Source organism: Pteropus alecto, unplaced genomic scaffold, assembly GCF_000325575.1.
Source record: "Pteropus alecto unplaced genomic scaffold, ASM32557v1 scaffold205, whole genome shotgun sequence".
Lineage (NCBI taxonomy): Eukaryota > Metazoa > Chordata > Mammalia > Chiroptera > Pteropodidae > Pteropus > Pteropus alecto.
In genome coordinates, this window is record NW_006436672.1 from 613,418 (window position 1) to 633,378 (window position 19,961).

The 19,961-nt window shown below is 43.6% G+C and overlaps 1 protein-coding gene across 6 annotated transcripts in view; it reads left to right on the plus strand.

The window, feature by feature from the left end:
* Window positions 1–10,638, plus strand: part of ATE1 (arginyltransferase 1) — a 136,465-nt gene extending 125,827 nt beyond the window's left edge. For all 6 annotated transcript variants that reach the window (XM_015590646.2, XM_006913502.3, XM_015590645.2 and 3 more), the window contains one exon: window positions 7,213–10,638. In XM_015590646.2, the coding sequence (XP_015446132.1) occupies window positions 7,213–7,391 (179 nt within the window). In that variant the 3' untranslated portion in view covers window positions 7,392–10,638. The remainder of the gene's footprint in view (window positions 1–7,212) is intronic.
* The last annotated feature ends 9,323 nt before the right edge of the window (window positions 10,639–19,961 follow it).

Genomic DNA, 19,961 nt, shown 5'->3' on the forward strand with positions numbered 1-19,961 from the left:
TTTTCTAAAGTACTAGCAATTTTAGATTGATAGTGTGGTATCTTTGGGTAGGCAGAATTCTAAATTTATATTCCTTGTTTGAGTTGCAATTTAAGTTTTCTTAGGTGGGAGAGAGAATGCTTTAGTGCTACTTTTTAATCTCTGTGATGTTTCAGTGCCTTTTTTAAAAAACTAAAAGTCCATGTGTGATAATGGGAAACTTAAGAATGTAGGGTAATTAAGAAAACTAATTTGTATTTCAATAAATTAATGAAAAGTTTCAGTTGGATCTCAGCATAATCCGGTGAGTTGATGATAAAATCAGCACCACGTTATTTGTAAAATTAAAGAACAGTAACGACCTCATGAACTTCCCAGGTGTTTGCACACTGAGACCAAACATCCTTACGTCTCCAGGTGGCAAGGATGTATTAAGAGAGCGAGGAGAGCATTTCGAAAATCACTCTTACCACTTTGTGACTATGCGAATAGCTGGTCAGTATCCTGCTTAAGAATGTTGTGCTGTCAGCCTCTGAAAATGCTATAAATTAGTTTAGAAATTTCAGGTAACTCAGATATACATGGCCATCATAGCATCACAACCAGTTTGGAATTCGGTGTTTGAAACTTGTAGTGTTGCCCAAAAATTTGATTTGCATATACTTTTAAAGCCTTCCTCTAATCTTAATAAGTAAAAATGAAGTACATTTGACCCTTGAACAACATGGGTTTGAACTGTGTGGGTCCACTTATATGTGGATATTTTTCAATAAATATATCGGAAAATGTTTTAGAGATTTGCGACAATTTGAAAAACTTGCAGATGAACCATATAGCCTAGAAATAGAAAGAAATTACGAAAAATATATGAATGCATAAAATATATGTAGATACTTGTCTATTTTGTCATTTACTGCCATAAAATATACACAAATCTATTACAAAGATATTGTTAAAATTTGTCAAACTTATACACAGACTGTATGTGGTGGCACCATTTGCTGTCAAGAAAAATGTAAACAAATGTAAAGATGCATTATTAAATCATAACTGCATAAAATTAATAATCTCAGGCTATTCTACTGTAATAATGTCATGGCCGTCTTCTGTTGTGCTCATGGTGAGCTCAGGTGTTGTGAGTTACTGCTTAAAAAGCCATGTGATGCTGATCATCTGCGCAGTTTGTCTCTAGTAAATTGTGTGTCAAAGTAAAAAGTGATCTTGCCGTTCTCAAGTATTTTTCATCGTGTTCAGTGTGCTACCTTGAGTAACACCATGGGACCAACACGAATTGCCACTAGTAGTAATGCTTAAAGTGCTCCCAAGAAACAGAAAAGTCATGACATTACAAGAAAAAGTTGAGCTGCTTGACACATTGTGTAAATCGAGGCTGGCAGCTGCAGCTGCCCACTTCAAGATAAACGAATCCAGTATAAAGGACCATTGTGGGGGGAAAAAAAAGAGGAAATTTGTGAAGTCATCATTGCAGCTACACCAGCAGGCACGAAAACCTTGCACTTCTTGCAAAATACCTTTTTATCGTGTACTGAAAATGTAGCTTTTATGTGGGCTCAGGATTGCTCTAGGAAAGGCCGACTCTTTGGACTCTAATAAGGTTCAAGAAAAAGACATCATCATGTGGCAACTTAAAGCAAACGGTAGGAGAAGGATCTAAAGTTGGAGAATTTAATACCAGCAAAGGATGGTTTGGTCATGTTAGAAGGAGGTTTGGCTTAAAAAATGAAGAAGAGATAACAGAAGTAGCTTCTACTGACCAAGAGGCAGCAGACAAGTTCTCAGACGACATTAAGAAAGTCATTGAGGAGAAAGGATGGCTGCCTGAGCAGGCTTTTAATGCAGACAAAAGTGCCCTGTTCCAGGGGCCCAGGGGGGAGCGCCACAAAGGACATTTATTGGTAAGGAAGAGAAGCAAGCACCAGGCTTGAAGGCAGGAAGGGGTAGTCTCACTCTGCTGTTTTGTGCACATGCAGCCGGGTGTGTGATCAGGACGGCCTCCTCTATAAAGCTGCTGGCCCCCGAGCCTTGAAGAGAAAACATAACCGCCACCTGCCAGACGCTGGTAGTACATACAACAAGAAGCCTGGACAGGGAGAATCCTTTCTCCGGATTTGTTCCACTGATGCTTTGTTTCTGAAATCAGGAAGTACCTGGCCAGTGAGGGACTGCCTTTTAAAGTTCTGATGTTAGACGGTGCACCCGGCCGCCAAACCCCCGGAAGTTCAACACCAAAAGGTTGCCCCCAGAGACAGTGTTTCTAATGTAGCCTCTGGCTCAGGCTCGTAAGGACCTTTAGGGCTTGTCACACAGGGTAGGCGCTCTGGAGAGGTCCGTGCACACTTGAGGAGAACCCTGATGGAACGTCGTGAAGGTCTGGAGGGAGCACACCATGGCAGATGCCGTCACCAGGTCCGGAGGGAGCACACCTCTGCAGATGCCATCACCGTGGAAGCCGTCAAGCCCCGACCGTAAATCCCTGCTGGAGGAAACCGGGTCCCGATGTTGTGTGCGACTTCACAGGATTTATGGTAGAGCCAGTGAAGGAAATCACGAAAGAGATAGTGGATAAGGCAAAAAAGAAAAGGGGGATGGAAGGTTTCAAGATATGGATCTTGGAGGAATTCAGGAGCTAATAGACACCACACTGGAGGAATTCATAGAAGGCGCCTCGGTGGAGGCGAAGACGGCTGGTGATTCCGAACCGGTGCCAGGCGACGAGGATGAGGGAGAGGCGGCGCCGGAGCAGAGGCTGACCCTAGACTCTGGCAGACAGGGGACAGGGTCCGAGTGTTCAGAACTGCTTGTGATTAAAGCAAAAAGTGGAAGAAGGATCGGTACTGCACTGCGTAGAAACATGAAAAGCACAGAAATCAGACAGAAATGACCCTATTTCTGTAAAGTTCACCCGGGTCCCCTGCCTTCCCCCCAGCCCCGTCCGCCAGGGACGGCAAGACCAAGCCCTCCTCCTCCTCAGTGCGCTCAGCATGCAGACCTTCGTGATGACCCACTGCCACTTGATGAGCAGTGAGTAATCGTGCCACAGCCGTCGTGTGTGTGTGTGTCTTTGTGTGAAAATCTGACAGCAGTGTGGCAGGAACTGTATGAGATGTTTTTGTGTCGTCGTCGTCGTCGTCATCGCCCAAGTGCTCATCGTGTGCAAGACGCGTGTGGAAGTGGAGAGCCTCTCCTTGCATGCGGTGAGTGACAGTTCATGCGAAATTAATAATATGCTCGTTTCCATACCGTTTTATTATTTTGTTTGCAAAGAATTGCATTCCGATATAGTATGCGTGCCTCTCTCTCTGGTAATTGGGAAAGCTGCAGTATGAACCTATCATCACAGGTAAGTAGGTTTTTAAAAAATGTAACAGTGTTTTCAATACTGTATTATAAATATGGCTATAATACTCTATGGCATAAAGGTTTTATAATGATTCATTTGTTAGTGGATAGCCTGGGCTAGGCCGCCGTAAAGCAGTCATAATGCTGCAGCTTCATTATCAGTGCATGACTCATTATACCTGTAACTAAATATGAATTTCTTTTCACATTATCTTTTCATTTTGGATGTCTAGCGTGAGTAACCCGTATAGAACATCTACAGTGTTTGATATCATAAAGCATCTTGTAAACAGACGACGTAAACTTATGGTATCGATGGATACAGTACAGTACTGTAAATGTGTTTTCTCTTATGGTTTTCTTAACATTTCTATCTTTATTATAAGAATACAGTATATAATGCATGTAACATACAAAATATGTGATAATTAACTGTTTATGTTATTTAAGGCTTCTGGTCAAAAGAAGGCTATTAAGTTTTGGAGGAGTCAAGAGTTTTATGTGAATTTTTGACTTTGCGGGGGGTGGTGCCCCAACCCCAGTTGTTCAAGGGTTAACTATATGTTTAATAAATGAAACAGTACACTTTCCTACTCTATAGGAGGGATACACTTTGCAACAGTTTATTATAGACAATGGCGGGTTTTCTCCTAATCTTCTATTTTCATTTTTATATGTCATACTAGGAAACAATAAAAATTAGAGGGTGGCATTTCGTTCTAGATAAAATAAGATGATGGCGCATCAACTCTTATGTTTTTATTTGTTAGAATGTTCCATTCATTCAAATCCCAAAGGATGTCTGTCCTAAAATATTTTAAGATAAAGGTTTAAACTGTTAAACATCCTTCTATATAGTTAAATATAGACATACTTTAAAATTCCAATTTTTACACATCCAAGGTTTTAGATTTAGGTTTTGTGCAGTTTTGCTAGTGTTCTCACGGCTCCCCTTAGCTGTTCTCACGGATGGTCATAGCTTTCTGTCTGTGGTAGACTGTCGGCATACTCGGTCTGCCTTTTCCTGCTAGCAGCATTGATAGCCATGCGACGGGATAGTTGTCTGTGTTGCAGTACATTCAATGCAGACATTAAGTGTTCGAAATTGACAGCAAGAACCAGGTTGCTTGGCCTGTTTTCCTTTACTCATCACTTGCCCTGGTAAGGGACGTGGCAACCTAGTAAATGTTCAATATTCCTTTGCTTTCTGCTTCAGCTGGATAAACTAATTTGTAGGAAACAGTACATATTTTGAAGTTGGTGTATCCAGCCAGGAACGCCAAAGTATTTACAGCAGAGAACAGTCAACACAGGGGGCTGGTGGTCACAGGCAGTGGTGTTGCTGGGAGCCACGCAAGGCAGAGGGTGACCTAGAGATCAGCCACAGCAGGAAGCCACCCCCACCCCGCAGTGCAGAGAAGAGTGGGCCCGGGGCCAGGGCCACCGGTGGAAGCTGGAACCTCGACAGCTTCAGGAGCAGAGAGCCGGGGAAGAGAAAGGGAGGTTTGGGGTGAGACGCCCTGGCTTCGGTTTGCCTCAGCCCTGGCCTCCTGCAGCACAGAGCAGAGCAGAAGGCGGGCAGGGGAGCTGAGGGCAGACAGGCCCGGGGACAGCAGCTTTGAGGGGGGCCCCTCTCCTGCCACTTGGTACTTCACCTGATCCCTGCGAATACGTCCTGGATGAAGTGAAAATCCGGTTCTGCGAGGCGAGGACCCTCTGGCTGGCGTCCTCGGTGTCCCCGCTCTCGTTCCTCCGTGCCTCTCAGCCTGGGCTCTCACTGGCAGGACGTGGTCTTCTCGGACAGTGTCTAACTTTTGCGCGGCTACGTGTGCATGATCAGCTGGCATCCCCCGTTACAAATTTCTGAAGAGGTGTAGAATGTAGTCAGTTTTAGAATGGCCTGACTCACCCTGTCATAGGTAGTTGAGGTCAGCTACCTGAGACGAGTCCGTCGAATGGGATCTGTCCTCCTCTTGCAGGTATAGTGCTACTTCTGTCTCTTCTCAGACTGATCTTGGATGATTTATCCTGATTAGTTAATGAATATCTGATAGAGATGACATATCAGCTGAGGAAGACTAGACAGTTAATATTTGTTGCTTTCTTTACAAAATAGTCAGGGATGTAATCTAAGTATTAAAGCATAGAGCCTTGCATGAGGTGGGCATCCAATAAAGTGTTTAACTAATAGTGAATATTGTGGAGAGTTGACCACTGACCTTGAGAAGAAGTTTATGGCTGAAGGACCCCAGGAAATCTAAAACAATCTTTTTGATTTATAGAAAAGGAAACTAGCACTTTCCCTTTTCATTTCTAGAAGATCCAGATTTAGCAAAGAGATAAATGCCTCAATCAACCTAAAAAACAACTATTTTTTAAATCATAAAAGCCTTACATTCATAGAAAATCCAAAAAAATTGTGTGTGTGTCCCACTTGTTATTAATTAACATACTCGAGTTAGTCTTAATGCCGCTCAGCCTCGTGTGAACATCCTACTCAAAGAGGATGCCTTTTACTTAACTATATTTGTGGGAGCGACATTGGTTAATAGCGTGTAAGTTTCAGGTGTATGGTTCTGTAATGCATCATCTGTATGTCGTGTTGCTCACCATCCAGAGTCGTCTCCTTCGGTCACCAAATGTTTGGCCTTCTTTACCCTGCTCACACCCACCTCCCTTCCCTTCCAGAACCACAACACTGCGTCTGTGTCTCTGTTTGTTTGTTTTCTTTGTTCGCTTGTTGTTTTCTGTTGTATTTTTCATGTGTCAGTGAAATCATACGGTGTTTGTCCTTTTGCATCCGACTTATTTCACTTGGCATGATACTCTCAAGATTCATCCAGTGTTGTCGAAAATGGCAATGTTTCATCATTTTTATGACTGAGTAATATTCCAGTGCATGTATGTGCCACATCTTCTATATCCATTCTTCTGTTGAAGGACACTTCGGTTGTTTCCATGTCTTGGCCACCGTGAATAGCGCTGCAGTGAACATAGGGGTACATATATCTTTATCAACAAGTGTTTTCCGTTTTGGGGAGTCGATAACCCAGAAGAGAGATTGCTGGGGCAGGTGGCAGCTCTCGTCTTAATTTTTTGAGGAACCTCCGTACTGTTTCCCGTCGTAGCTACCCCAGTTTGCGATCTCGCCAGCCGCGCAGGAGGGCCCCCTTTTCTCTACATGTTCTTCTCCAGCTCCTGTTATTTCTTGTCTTATCGCTAACAGCCATTCTGACAGGTGCAGGGTAGTATCCCATTGTGTTTTGATGTGCATTTCCCTAATAGCTAGAGAGGTCAAGTATCTTTTCATGTATCTGTTGACCGTCTTCTGTATGTCTTCTTGGGAAAAGCGTCTGTTCAGGTCCTCTGCCCGTTTTTTAATTGGATTGTTTGCTCCTTTGCTGTTGAGTTGGATGAGTTTTTTCTGTATTTTGCGTATTAGTCTCTTATGAGAGGATTTGCTGAGATCTTCTCCCATTCGCTTGGTTACCTTTTTGGTTCGTTGATGGTTTCTTTTGCTGAGCAGAAGCTTTTTGTTTGATGTGGTCCCATTCATTTATTTTTGCTTTTACTTCCCTTGCTTTGGGGTCAAGTTCACAAAAACTCCTCTGAGACCAGGGTCTGTAAGTTCAGTGCCTGTGTTTTCTTCTGTGTATTTTATTGTTTCAGGTCTTGTATTCAAGTCTTAAATCTATTTTGAGTTAACTTTTGCATACGGTGTCAGATACCAGTCTGGTTTCATTCTTTTGCTTGTGGCTTCCCGGTTTTAGAGAGGACACTTTAATGGAGAATTTTAATATTTCAAATAAGTATTTTTAAATTAGAAAATGAAAAGAGTGCCTATTTTTTAATCAGTGTCTTTTGTTACCGCAGTGGACGAAGGTCGCAGTAAGGAGCCTGACCGATTGCAGGTGTTTCACAAGAAAGCCATACTGCCTTACGGGGTATATAAGAAACAGCGCAGAGACCCGAGCGAGGAGGCCAGCGTGCTGCAGTACGCCAGCCTGGTGGGGCAGACCTGTGCCGAGCGGATGCTGCTCTTCAGGAGCTGAGAGGCGCCGCTGCCTCTGCCTGGCCCCCCGCCCGGCCATGGTCTGAGTCACCGTCCAGATGCATCGCTCGGGGGATCCCGGAACCGTCCACAAGTTTGACTATGAGTTTTTATTTTGACTGTTATATGGCTTTTCTAAAACACTTTGTGGCAATGTATTTGTGGCATCTCATGGTTAATATAAAGGTTTTTAAAATGTTACAACTGAGCCTTATAATTGGGGTTTATCATTTTGGAAGTTGGTTTTATGAACAAGAAATGGTAAGCTTTTCTTACTGTTAATATTTTGGAAAGTAAAATTAATAAGTGAATCTTAAGTAATTTAATTACAGTCGTACTGATTTTGTTCTGTTAGAGAAATCAAAACACTTTCCTCAAATCCAGTTAAAACATGAGTTTATGTTAAAAAACCTTCAGTGTGGGAACGAAGGTAGAAAGTCTATTTCATCACTTAGAAAATGTCTTCTCAAGAGAACAAAACTGCTGTTACTCAGTGTTCAATATTAAGTTACTGCCGAATGCTATGTAGTTCAGTAGAGAATTCAGAAAAAGAAAATGCAGATGTTAAAAGAAGGATGTGTTGGCACCAGGTGTCTGTTTACCCAGGACGATTCTGCTCTTCATGTCTGCTGTCTTGGCATGACTTTTTTTTTGCCTAGAATAATTATTGCTACTGCTCCCTTTTACTCTGAGCATCCCAATTTAGACAATAAAGTCTGTTTATCCTAGTTATATCATGTGTTCTATTTCTAAAAATCTAAGAAATGGAGCTTTTTAAGAAAAATGTTGGCTCCTGCCTTCACCTAATCCTCATCAGAAGTAAATATACACTAGTTTTTTATTCCTTACAACTCAGGACACCTGTCATTGGTTATTGATTAAAAATTAGTTAATATCTGATTACTCGTATAGCTATACTACGAGTCACATTTGATTGGGAATCATTTTGACCTAAAGAATCCGTTTCTGGCCCACTGATTGGGGTGTCAGAGAGAGATGCTACACTAGTCATTTGAAGCAGAAGCGGCCATCTTTCCCTCTCACTTCCTTTGGTTTGGTCCTTTGCCCATTCAGCAGATGTGCTATGTCCACCACTGTCAGGGTGGCCGGCACTGTGCTGGGAGGAAGGGAGAGAACCAGACATGTTGGTTCACAGTTACGGTCGAGTGGTGTTGGGCACAGGGTGAAGGACAGGGGTGGGTCATCGTCTTGTGCTCTTTCTCAGCCGATCCCCACCCTCTGTTGCCAACTGCTTGGCCACCGAATCCTTTTCAGTCCCCATTTTGCCCATTTGTCTATTTTGTATGATTGATCTTTTTGAAAACCATATTCTAAAACTTAGTAGTTTTAATTCCACTGCTGATTTTAAACTTCTGAATGCACTGAATTTAAATAAAACGTTAGAAAACAATGATTTTAAAAGTCAAACATCTAGAAATGGAACATCCAATCCAAATAAACTGTACGTATTCATTCAGAACGTGTGTGCAACCCCTGCCGTGTGCAGGTACTTTGCTAACTGGGGTTAGAGTAGCGAACAGAGCCATTTTCTCCGATAGCGTGGATTTTACGTTCTTCTGGAATTTTGTCCTTCAGAATAGTCTCTCAAGAGCATTTGATGGACTCTTATTTGGAACTGCCTTCAGAATCGGTAGAATATTTTTTTCTTTCCCCCTCTAAAATGAAGATAGTTTAATTTTTTATGACTACAAAAATGATACTGTGAGCAATTTCAAACATTAAGAAAAATATAAATAAGAAAGTAAAAATAATCTGAAATCCTGCCATACCAGAGAAAGAATTGCCATACACACGCACACACACACTCACACACTCACACACACATATATAATTTTAATGTAAATAGAATTACGCTCTACACCCTGTTCTGTTTTCTCAATCAGTTATGGACATCTGCAATTAGAAAGAAATTTCAAGATAGGATTTCAGAAGTGTCATGAGTAACCTCGGTGTTGCTGAAGTCAGCAAGGGGGCCAGTGTTCGGTCCCCTGGACATTTGGTTGTCCAGGCTGATGTCAGCCGCGTCTTACACCTCCTTTCGTCTCAGTGATTAGCATGTAGGGTGGTGGCCATGAAGATCTACCCTGGAGTCTCAAGTGAGGAGAAAACGAATCCTACCACAACTCTGCAGAATTCAGTAAAGGGTCCCTTCAGAGGAAGACGATTAACCATCCCTGTCTGGGGGCTGTGATGCTCGTCCTGAGGGCGGCTTCTCGGTCTGCTCCAGCAGAGCTCGGGTGCAAAGATTCTCCTGCTCAGTTGCTATTTCTATGTGTTTTTTATTGTTGTTGTTGTTGTTGTTTTTGAAAGTCCTATTCTGATCCCAATAAGGAAAATTTTTTCAAAAGGCAAATTATTCTTCTGAGTCCTAGTTGAGCGAATATTGACAGTGGGTTAAAAAGGACAGTCAAGGAGAGTGACTTGACTTTGTCAGTTGACAAGCAATCTAGCCGAGAAATCTGACTTTATGTTAATGGCTTTCATCTAGAGAAAGACACATGAGAACCTTTCAAAGACAGTTTATATCTTTTCAAGGCTGGAAGCTTTGCATTTATAATCTTAGTGCTGTAATCGTTTTCTGATTTCAAATAAATTTGTACCTACTTTGCTGTGTTGGGGATCAGAATGTACTAGAGATTCCCCATGCTACCATCTTTATTTAAATTATTTTGGTTATGATGAGAATTTCATTATCTTATTTTTAAAAGTATAATCTGAGCACTTTTTTATATTCTAAAAGAGAGAGGCTATTATCAGATAAATATATTCATTTGATTAAAATTATTTAGATAAGAAATTATTGTTTGTTTACTTTCAAACAGTTTATTCTATTTTTTTTTATAACTTGCATAATATCAGTTGTGTGGTTTCTCAACATATAGGGGTCTATTATGTAAATGAACCTTTTCAGATTTTGGAACAATATATGGTTTGATTTATAGGCTTTATATTATTTCATTATGAATAAAGATGAGAAAGAATATGATGACTTACCTAAAATATGTCTATTGATGCTAACTTTAAAGCAAAGGGACATAAAATGGAAACAATTGGGAAATGTTTAAATTAGAAGTTGTTCGAATTTGTATTCTTTTCCAAAAGAAAACCGGTGACTATAAGACAAGACAAGTTTGTTTGCATGTGGTACTTTTTGCTCTTGTATGTGCTGTTTAAACAGTCCATTTGATAGAGCTCAAATGGAAAAAATAAAGCTGTTTCTATCTGCAGTGGCTCTTGCTGGTCAATACTTAAAAGACATATGTTTTCATCTTTTAAATTCCGGAATACATCTTACCTGTAGTGAATTTGCAGAAAACAGAGATAAAACATTGGCTGTATGAATCGTAATACTTAATTTTCAGTAAGTAGAATTCCAGATCATTTAGTTACTTAAAGCACGATAGATTCCTTTCTCAGAGCTAAATAAAAGTAAAATCTCACCTTAAGCAAAAAGTCTGGATTTTCACAAGATAAATTAGGGAACAAACCCAAAAGGATTTGAAATACGATTTAAGTAACAAACTCAAATATAATTTCTCTTAGAAAGTTTAGTTTACAGAGAAATTTTCATAAGTATCTCATGAAGCAAAGTTGCTTTAATTGTTTATAATAGTTCACAGCATATTTATGTAATACATTTACAGGTGTTTGTCTTTTTACAGTAAAGAGAATCCTGGTAGGTTTATGATCAAATAAATCCTATTTTCCATGTGATTTAAATATTAGTTATAAGTCCCACTGACTTTTTTTCCCTAGAATGGAAATAGCTTTGTTGTTTTTATTTGAAATGGACAGTGTTCACCAAAGAACATTTAGAAAAGTATACCAAAGAAAATAAAAATCACTTACAATCACTACTGCTACTATTCATGTTTTGGTTTATATCCATTCAAATTTTTTTCTACCCACATGTATGTATATGTTTTGTTTTTAAGTAACAACGGAATCGTGCCATGTATACTGTTCCATAATTTTTTTATCTATTTAATATCTTCAAACATCTTAATATATTGTGAAAATGCAAATACATATGGAAGGATATAATTTTAATGGATGCATAATATTCCACATTGTCTGTTTTGAGAAAGAGGGTTTAAGATGTTATCCCCTTATAGGTAATAGGAGTTGTAATTGACTGGCATGAATAGTTTTTATCAGCTCTTTGTAAAACTTGGTAATGTTCTTACTTCTCATTTCCTGGTTCTCATTTCCTGGTTGCTCTTGACAGTAGGAATTTTCTCCTTGAAGGTTCAGAAAATGTATAGCTTTTAAAACTTTGTGCCTTTCCTTTCACTGCCCCGCGACTAAATATTTTCTATATTTAGTTGAGTGTTTATACTACTATTTTTACAGTTTGCACACCTCTAAAATTTCCAGTTAGAAAATGTTTGTCTTAAAAGCTTAAGGTTATTTAAAACAACCTTCTGATTCATTGACTCTTTATAGAACAGAGGTCTTTAAAATAGGCATATTGGAAAGAGTAGGTAACCACACCACTATTATTATTATTTTTTTACCTTTAAGAATGTATTTTTACTTTAAAAAATATTTTGAGATTTTAAGTAAAATGGCATATTTTGTATCCAGTTGGTTGTCACAGTTGCTATCTTTAATTCAGTCCTATCCAGAAAAACATTTCCCGTTAACTGTTTGAATTAGACCAAAAATTAAAGTTGCCGAATATGTTTTGCATGCCCAATTTTTTTCTTTTGGAGCTTCAAAATAGCTTGCAAATTTTTGTAGCCTGGTTTCTTCATCACATCTCTTCACCTGCAATTTAAAGAAGTAATTCCAAATAGAAGTGTTTTTTAAAAAAACAATGTTATATGGCATTCATGGTTGTTAATAATCTCCCTTTAATATGTCACTCAAAAGTAAATGTTTCAGCCACCTCGGAGGAGAAACATCCTCGCTTGTCTGGAATGCATAAAAGCAGGCAATAAATGACCAGCACAGATATCGTCTCTTTGCTCCTTACAGTTTGATTAAAGCTGGTTTGCAAAAAGTGGCTTTTACATTTTATTTATTTAAATGTTCATAAACTAGAGCCATATACCAAAAAGCTAAATGTTCTGCTCGTAACTTGCGTAATTCAACTGTATGATTTTGGATCATATTTTCCCCTGAACCTTAATTTTTCATACTTTTGTCCAGTACGTGCAGGATCTTACAATCATTTAACATAGGCTTTTAAAAAAAATTAATTAGCGTTAACTGAGAACTCATGAATACTTCATGAAGTGCAATTCGTGACACTTGTTAATTCAGTATTCAGTGAGTCTGAATAGCATCTCTTAACTAATGGAACTTTGGGGCATGAAACAAAACAGCATCTTAGGTTTGTGAATTCAGAGCTTAAGACCCTTAGTTCATTTGCGTGTGGACAGTTCCATGCACTTTTCCAGCATATTTTAATGTATTGAGAGAGGGATGGACTGTAATTTGGAAGCTGTCACTGATGTTCTTTTGTTGACTATTAAAGAAAATATGTATGTATGTGTATGTTATACACACAGTGTGCTTGATTAAAGTTCGCTAGTAACCATATGATTTATTCCATTTTAATTCAAAGAATCAACTTGATAAGGGATTTGGATTTCTAAGACTGTCGTAGAAGTCGTTAAAACCGATAAAGCAGCCTGTCCAATAAAGTCGCGATTGGCTAAATGTGTCTAATTAAAATTTAAAATTAAAATTCAGTTCCTCAGCCTCATGAGCCACATGTCAAATCTGAGTAGCCACCATGTGGCCCACGGCCACTGTCTTAATTTCCTAGGGCCTCTGGAACAAGTCACCACAACCTCGGTGGCTTAAAACAACAGGAATTTAGTCTCTCAGTTCTGGAGGCCGAAAGTCTGAAATTCAGGTTCTGGCAGGGCCATGTTCCCTCTGAGGCGTCCGGGCAGAGCCTGTCCTTGCCCCGTCCTCCTGGCGGTGGCCGTAACCCTTGGTGTTTCCTGGCCGGCAGCTGCGTCATTCCCGTTTTCTGCCTCTGTTCGTGTGGCCGAGGTTCTCCCTCTGTACGTTGCTCTGTGCCATCTTCTCGTCTTACCGGGATCCCCGTCATACTGGAATTAGAGCCCGTTCTAATCCAGTACGACCTCATCTTAATACATCTGCAAAGGCCCTAATTCCAAGTCAAGTCACCTTCATAGGCGCCTGGGGTTAGGGCTCCACATATTCTTTCGGGGGGACATGATGCACCCCAAAAGAGCTGTCATGTCGGGCAGTGCAGCTGTAGAACACTGCCACTGACACAGCATGTTCTGTTTGGACGTGCCGCAATAAGGTGGTTTTAAAAAATTTAAACGTCGTCGTTCAGTACTTTTTTAGGGTTCTCTATGGCAGAACTGTGGGATCATGGCAACGTTTGGGGCAACTTATTTTGACTTTCTAGTTGCTCGTAATTTCCACCGTGCAGTCTAGATCCATCCCTGCTTTAAGTGCAGCTATGCGTATGTATGAATTTGTAGAATCTCATCTCCATGGGGCTGTCATTTTCCTGAGATAACCGCCATGCCGTTATGATTGACAACTGAACTATGTACAGAGAAAAGGTTTCTTAAAAGAACAAGTGGAATGACTAACAGATTAATTCAGAAGTATTTGCACAGGATTCCTGCCATTATTTCCGCTTTTACGTTGCATCTTGAATTTTCTTTCAGGTTTCTAGTCCGAATGACGTGTTTATTTTCATCGAATAGAAAAACATATATTTATCAACAGAAATTTCTGAATCTTTAGCAATAAAAGGATTTAAATGCATCTCCCAAAGAAAGTCTACCCAGAAATATGCAGTGACCTGACTTCGCAAAAGCAAAGTGGGAAAAGTAATTCCTCGTTACAGCATCTCTCTGTTTCAGACACAGCTGGTGGTCGCCTCATGCGTCAGTCCGGAAGATCAACGATTGATTTATACCTCTGCTTTTAGAAGATCTTTTATTCCTTGATTGCATTTTCAAGGGTAATTTCGTTAACTCGTTTTTTTCTAGTACAGCCTACTTCCAACCCAAACCGCATGTCACTGCGCTCCACATGGGGAGCTTCTCCAGAGGCAGGTGATTCGGCGAGGGAAACGTTAGTTGCAGCTTGCTTCACCGAAGTCGGTCGCAGACACCGATGAGCAAAGTTGGTGGGGAGAGAGAGAGAGACCGAGCCCCAGGGAGCTCTGATGACGTTCAGGGGCCACTAGGAACTCTGCACGGTGGGGGCGGGGGGGGTGGAACGTTGTCTACAGAAATTTTGAACTACTGTCTCTAGTCTCCTTGGTTGTCTGCCCGCTCTTAAGAGTCACGTCGTGATTCACTTAATGCTATTCCATATGCTGTTTTATTAAGAAGGCTAGAAAAACATCAGCGTGTGGCCCATGGCGTGTAATTAAGAGTTCTGCATCCACAGCAGCTGGTGGTTCATGCTGGAGGTAATTAATATTTCTGATAATGTCACCAAAGATTCTGTCAGGAAAGTTTGGAAATAAAGGAACCCCGTTTAGAGGGGAAAAATCCGGAGAACTGTTTGAACTTACTACAACAAGCGAGCTATTCATTTCTAGAACCCCTTTATTGCCTTTGTTAAGATACGCAAACTGTTAGATGTCAGCATTATCGGTGAGTGATGATGGATCGTGGGTCTCACTTATCTGCAGGTTGCTTATCTAGCCGCTTCACCATCTGGAACATAAGTGGAGTATCAAAAAGTGGGCTTAAAAAAAAGAAGAGAAACATGCTCGCCTCTTAGCTAAAATGGGCTTGAATCCAGGCACAAAAGCGCATGTCTGACTCTTGGGAAAGCCCCTTGAGCCATGTGGCATAGGAAGAAATTTTTGGTGCCGAAGCAAAAGGATAATGCGAACTGGAAATGATGTGTTTGTGGAAGGACGGACCCCATGTCCCAGCTCTTGCTGAGAGCACGTCAGCATTCGTCACTGCGCCCTGACGTCAGACCTCTTCCTCCAGCAGCCAGACCCTTCTGTGAACCTCGAGTTAAAAAAATAGTGGGGGGCACCTGGGCTCTGGGCAAGCCAGAAGGGCCCCGAGTCCCAGGATCATTTACTAATTGTGTGACCTTGGGCGAGGGCCTCAGCTTCCCCTCCGGAGAGGTGACTCGGGCAGGTGGGGGCTGGTGAGCGTCGCCCACATAGATGGCCAGCGTCTCGCCACTCCCCTCTTCTCCAGCCCAAAGCAGATGTCAGCAGAAAGTAAAGTTTTAACAAAATGTTAAAGAAAAAGAAAAAGCAAACTCTGCTAATTCAAGGCATAGAGCGCTCCACAGCTGGGCAGCCCCTGAATGCACAACCGTTTCGGGGCAGTCATAGTTGACATCAGTGGTGACAATGCTGAGTTGTCAAGGAAGCAGTTAAAGTCCATTCGCTATACTCTGATACAGGAATATGTATAATGCATTTAAATGTTTCCATTCAGACTCATTAAAGCCATAAAAAGGTTGTTACCGGGTGAATTACAGTTATCTGCAGGTTTACAGTCTCGGAACAGGGTCACGGTGCTGGAGCATGGAATTAGAGTCCGTTTTAAAAGCCGGTCCACAGACGGTACTCTAATCTTCGGAGGGCAAGAACTTTCTAATGGCCGCCTTTCTCTAAGAGAATGTGGCTCAACAGTCATTCATAGGAGCCTCACTCCAGTGGCGCCACTATTCAGCGTTTCCTTGGTATAATGGGGGAATAAAACGGGTTTTGAGGTCTGATACAATTACGCGCATTTCTGTTTGTTTTGTGTGAGACAAAACTAAACAACAGGATATCTGGAAACCCAGCGGCATTTCTGGGCCTGCTGATTGCTCCTCGCAGCAGGCCGCCGGGGCCAGTTACAGTTTAACTGATGGTGGCGGGGCCCTTTCATCTCCCCCCACGCTCCTGCCTTTCTTCCTCCTCCTCCTCCTCCTCCTGCATCATTCTGCATGAGGGCAAATTCTGGAGGAGGCCTCGCATCTCGAAACTGGCTCTTCACGGAGTCACCCGTGGCCGAAGAGCATTATCAAATGGGTCAGGAAGTCAAAAGCACAGTTTTTAGAATGGAAAAGCAGTGACATTATGTAAGAGCGTGGACCACGGCCTGGAGGGGGTGTGAGGGGGGGAGGGGCTGAGGTGGAAGATGAGACTTGGAAATAGATTTGTAGCTTTTAACCAAAAAAAAAAAAGGATTTACATATTCGTCCTGATGTTCTTCAGCGTGATTAAAAGTGAGTTCTGTTGTGTGTGGCGCTGTGTGCCCAGCCCCGGGCCGCAGAACGTGACACGGGGGCCAGAGGGGCTGTTTGCTGGGCGTTGTCAGAGGCACTGTGCTCACAGCCCACGGCCAGGAGTCCATCTCTGCTCCGGCTCTCCTGTCCGGCTGGGAGGTGGGCAGGGCCACCTGCACCCTCAGCAGAGGACGCTGGCGGTGGCCTGACAGCCACTGGCCAGCCTCAGGCAGAGAGTGAGCTGTGATGGGAAAAGTCTGAAATGTCTTGATTATCGTTTAGAGTGGTGTTTGCTCAGCTGACCCTGAGTGCAACGTGGAGACTTTGCCGATCCCCTTTCCTTTTTCTGCCCTTTCAGTGAAATTTTCGCAAAAGCCACCAGGGGGCAGAAACAAACCTCCTTGCCTTTCTCTCTCTTTTTTTAAAGTTCTGAGTAAATATCCGTGGAAAGGTAAACCTTTCTTTCGGTCCATTTGGCCCAATGTTTTTGATATAAATTGTTTCCCAGTTCGCGTATCTTTGACGTTTTCAGATTTGGGTTGTCTTTGAATTCTTACGCAACAAAGGCAGTTGTGAGGGGCAGATCTGCACGTCTGTGGCATTTTATATCGATTAATGATTCAGCTACTCAGTCCCCAGGCCTGACACAGCATCCCAGTGTCTCCTGCATTATTCTCCCTTTTTTCCGACCTCATTGGGTGAGTGCCAGCCCTCAGTACCTTTTATGTGGATTATCGCAGAAGCCAGTTTAATCTCCCTGACGCACCCCCATCCGCTCTGTCCCTCTCCTGTGCCAACGTGAGACAGCGACTCATCACCTACCGAATGAAGTCTCAACTGCCCCGCCTGGCATGTCCCAACTTACTTTTCAACCTTTTTCCCCTTCCTCTCCCCTCCATAAACTCCATCTCAGCATGGCCCATATCTTGATCTCCACGGGGTCTTTCCCCTCAGCAGTCATAGATCAGGTGTCAGCTCCTAATCAGTGCTTCGTCTGCAGCATCCACATTCCTTCTTCCTTTGGCAATCCTTAAGGCTGAGAAAATCAGCACCACCAGGCCCATAGCACTGGTGCCTGTTTCTCTCAGAAAGCCAGCCGGACACCGGACCCATTTGAGAAAGCCCCCCGAGAAGGCGTGCTGGTGTCGTGTGGACGCTGAGACCCCGCGTCCGAGCCGCCGGGCCGGGTCTGCCGCTCAGACTGAGTGTCACAGCACTCAGCGGGGATGTTTAAGAAGCATTCCCAAAACGCCAGCCCAAAGGGGATCACCTTGAACTTTGCAAGCTCTTAACACGTGAAGAACATGGAAATAACCCAGAAAGAAGAGTTGTGAGTTTGACGTGCACAAATGCGTTTTTCTTTATAACCCTAGAGAAATACCAGTCTGCTTGCTTTTCAACACAGTTACTAGGGATTGTCTGTGAGACATGCGTCCTTCGTGCGCCAGCTTGTGTGTTCGAGACAAGTGGAGGGGCGAGTGTGGGATGAGCAGGTACGTGGTTTGAGGTTTCGTACGTTACCAGAAGTAGAGATTACACTTCTGTGGTTATTTGTGCCTAGACAGATAGATACCTTCGTGGTCACCTGCTGCCACATGGACAGTGGGAGAGAGGAAAAACTGAAGGACCCCAGAAAAATGGGGGTCAACATACTCAGCAGGGAAGGGCCCACGTGGACGGGGGTTGTGTTCCTGGAGGGGACCAGGCCACGTTTGGCTGTTGGTCGTTTGGCTGTTGGTCGAGCCCTTATTTTGCATCATGAATTCCTGGCCTAATGGGTAGGTGGAGCCCGGCACCTGGGGGCAGGCCTGGTTTTGGTTCAGTGTTCACAGACCAAAAAACTAGAACTAGGAATGGAAAATTCTTAGAGGGAATCAATGTAATCTCTGTTTAATTTGGACTTTCCTTTCTAAACTCGTCTTGCACGTGGTGAGACAGTCTTGCAGTGGACACAAAGAGGCATTTCTGCACGAGCTGAGCACATGCTTCGCCCCGGGCCTGGGCCACGGGCACCTCACTGAGCTCCGGGAAGGAGAAGAGCTCGCACACGAACCACTGAAGGTGCAGGAGAGACCACTCGCCACCGTCCCAGTGGCCTCTGTGCCCGTCCCCTTCCCTCCCGCACCTCACATGTCCGTGGGCTCCCCGGTAATGTTCGGACGGGGGCTCAGACGTGAGGCCGAACGTTCACCGTGAAGATTTCACTGCCATTCTTTCACTTGGTCTTAAATTGTTGGCTCTTTCTGAATTTTACGAGGCCACGGCTTTTCCTCGAAGCTCACAAAGCGCGCAGGAACGGGCCCCACAGTGCGAGATGGGCTGTCTGTCTCACTGGGGTTGGGGCCTGCTTGTAGAAACGAGTGCACAGTGACATGTGCAGAGAGCCGCCACGTGGCCTGTGGCAGAACGTGCCCGGTGCAGCGGGCTGGCCAGGAGGGGCGGTTCCAGGGCAAACAGCCCTCATACGAGTCTAGCGCATCTTGGGGCGTCTGGCCAGCATCTCTGCTCGAGGCCTAAGGCGCTCTACCTGCCCGCTCTACCTGCTCGCTCTTGGAAGGCTGTATGCAAAATCCAGGTCCCACACATACACCCCGTTCACTCATTTCTTGATTGACGTTTTTATCCAACAGCTAATATCTGAGCACCTGTTCTGTGCCAAAGCGTTGCGCTTGCCACTAAGGCGAACAGGACAGGTCGAGTCTTCTTGGAATTACATTCCAGGGACAGAGCCAGACGACGTACAAGGAAACCAGAATGCTGGGTTGTGCCCAGCAGTGCGAAAGGCCACGTTGGAGAGGGCGGTCGGGAGGCCCTCGCGGAAGGGACAGGCGTGTGTGTGGGATGCGAAAGAAACAATGCGTGAACGGGCAACGTTCGCGGAGACCCCTGTTCTTTGCTCTCGGGGAGGGTGGACCCAGAACCGGGCGTGGGACGCGGGCTGTTCTGGAATCCGCTGGGTATTTGTGGGAAGAAAAGCTTGCCTGGGATCGAAGACCGTCAAAGTGGCCGCTCGAGACAGTGGATCTTTGACCTGCAGTCAAACTTCAGAAAGGCGCGTCCGGGTGTCCTGTGGGCGCGGTGAGTCCCTGCGTGGGGGCAGAAATTCGGGGCACGGCGGGGAGCGGCATGCGGTGTCTGTCATCCGGCTGAAACAGAGAACTCGAAAGGTGGTCATGGCTGCTGCGGCAGGATGGCCGAGGGGACGTCTCATGGAGGGGGGCGTCTCACGGAGAGGGGCTTGCACGGAGGGGGACTCGCACGGAGGGGGACTCGCACGGAGGGGGACTCATATGGAAGGGGGCGTCGCACGGAGCGGGGGGTCGCACAATTGGCACCGGGCGGTGCAGTGGGC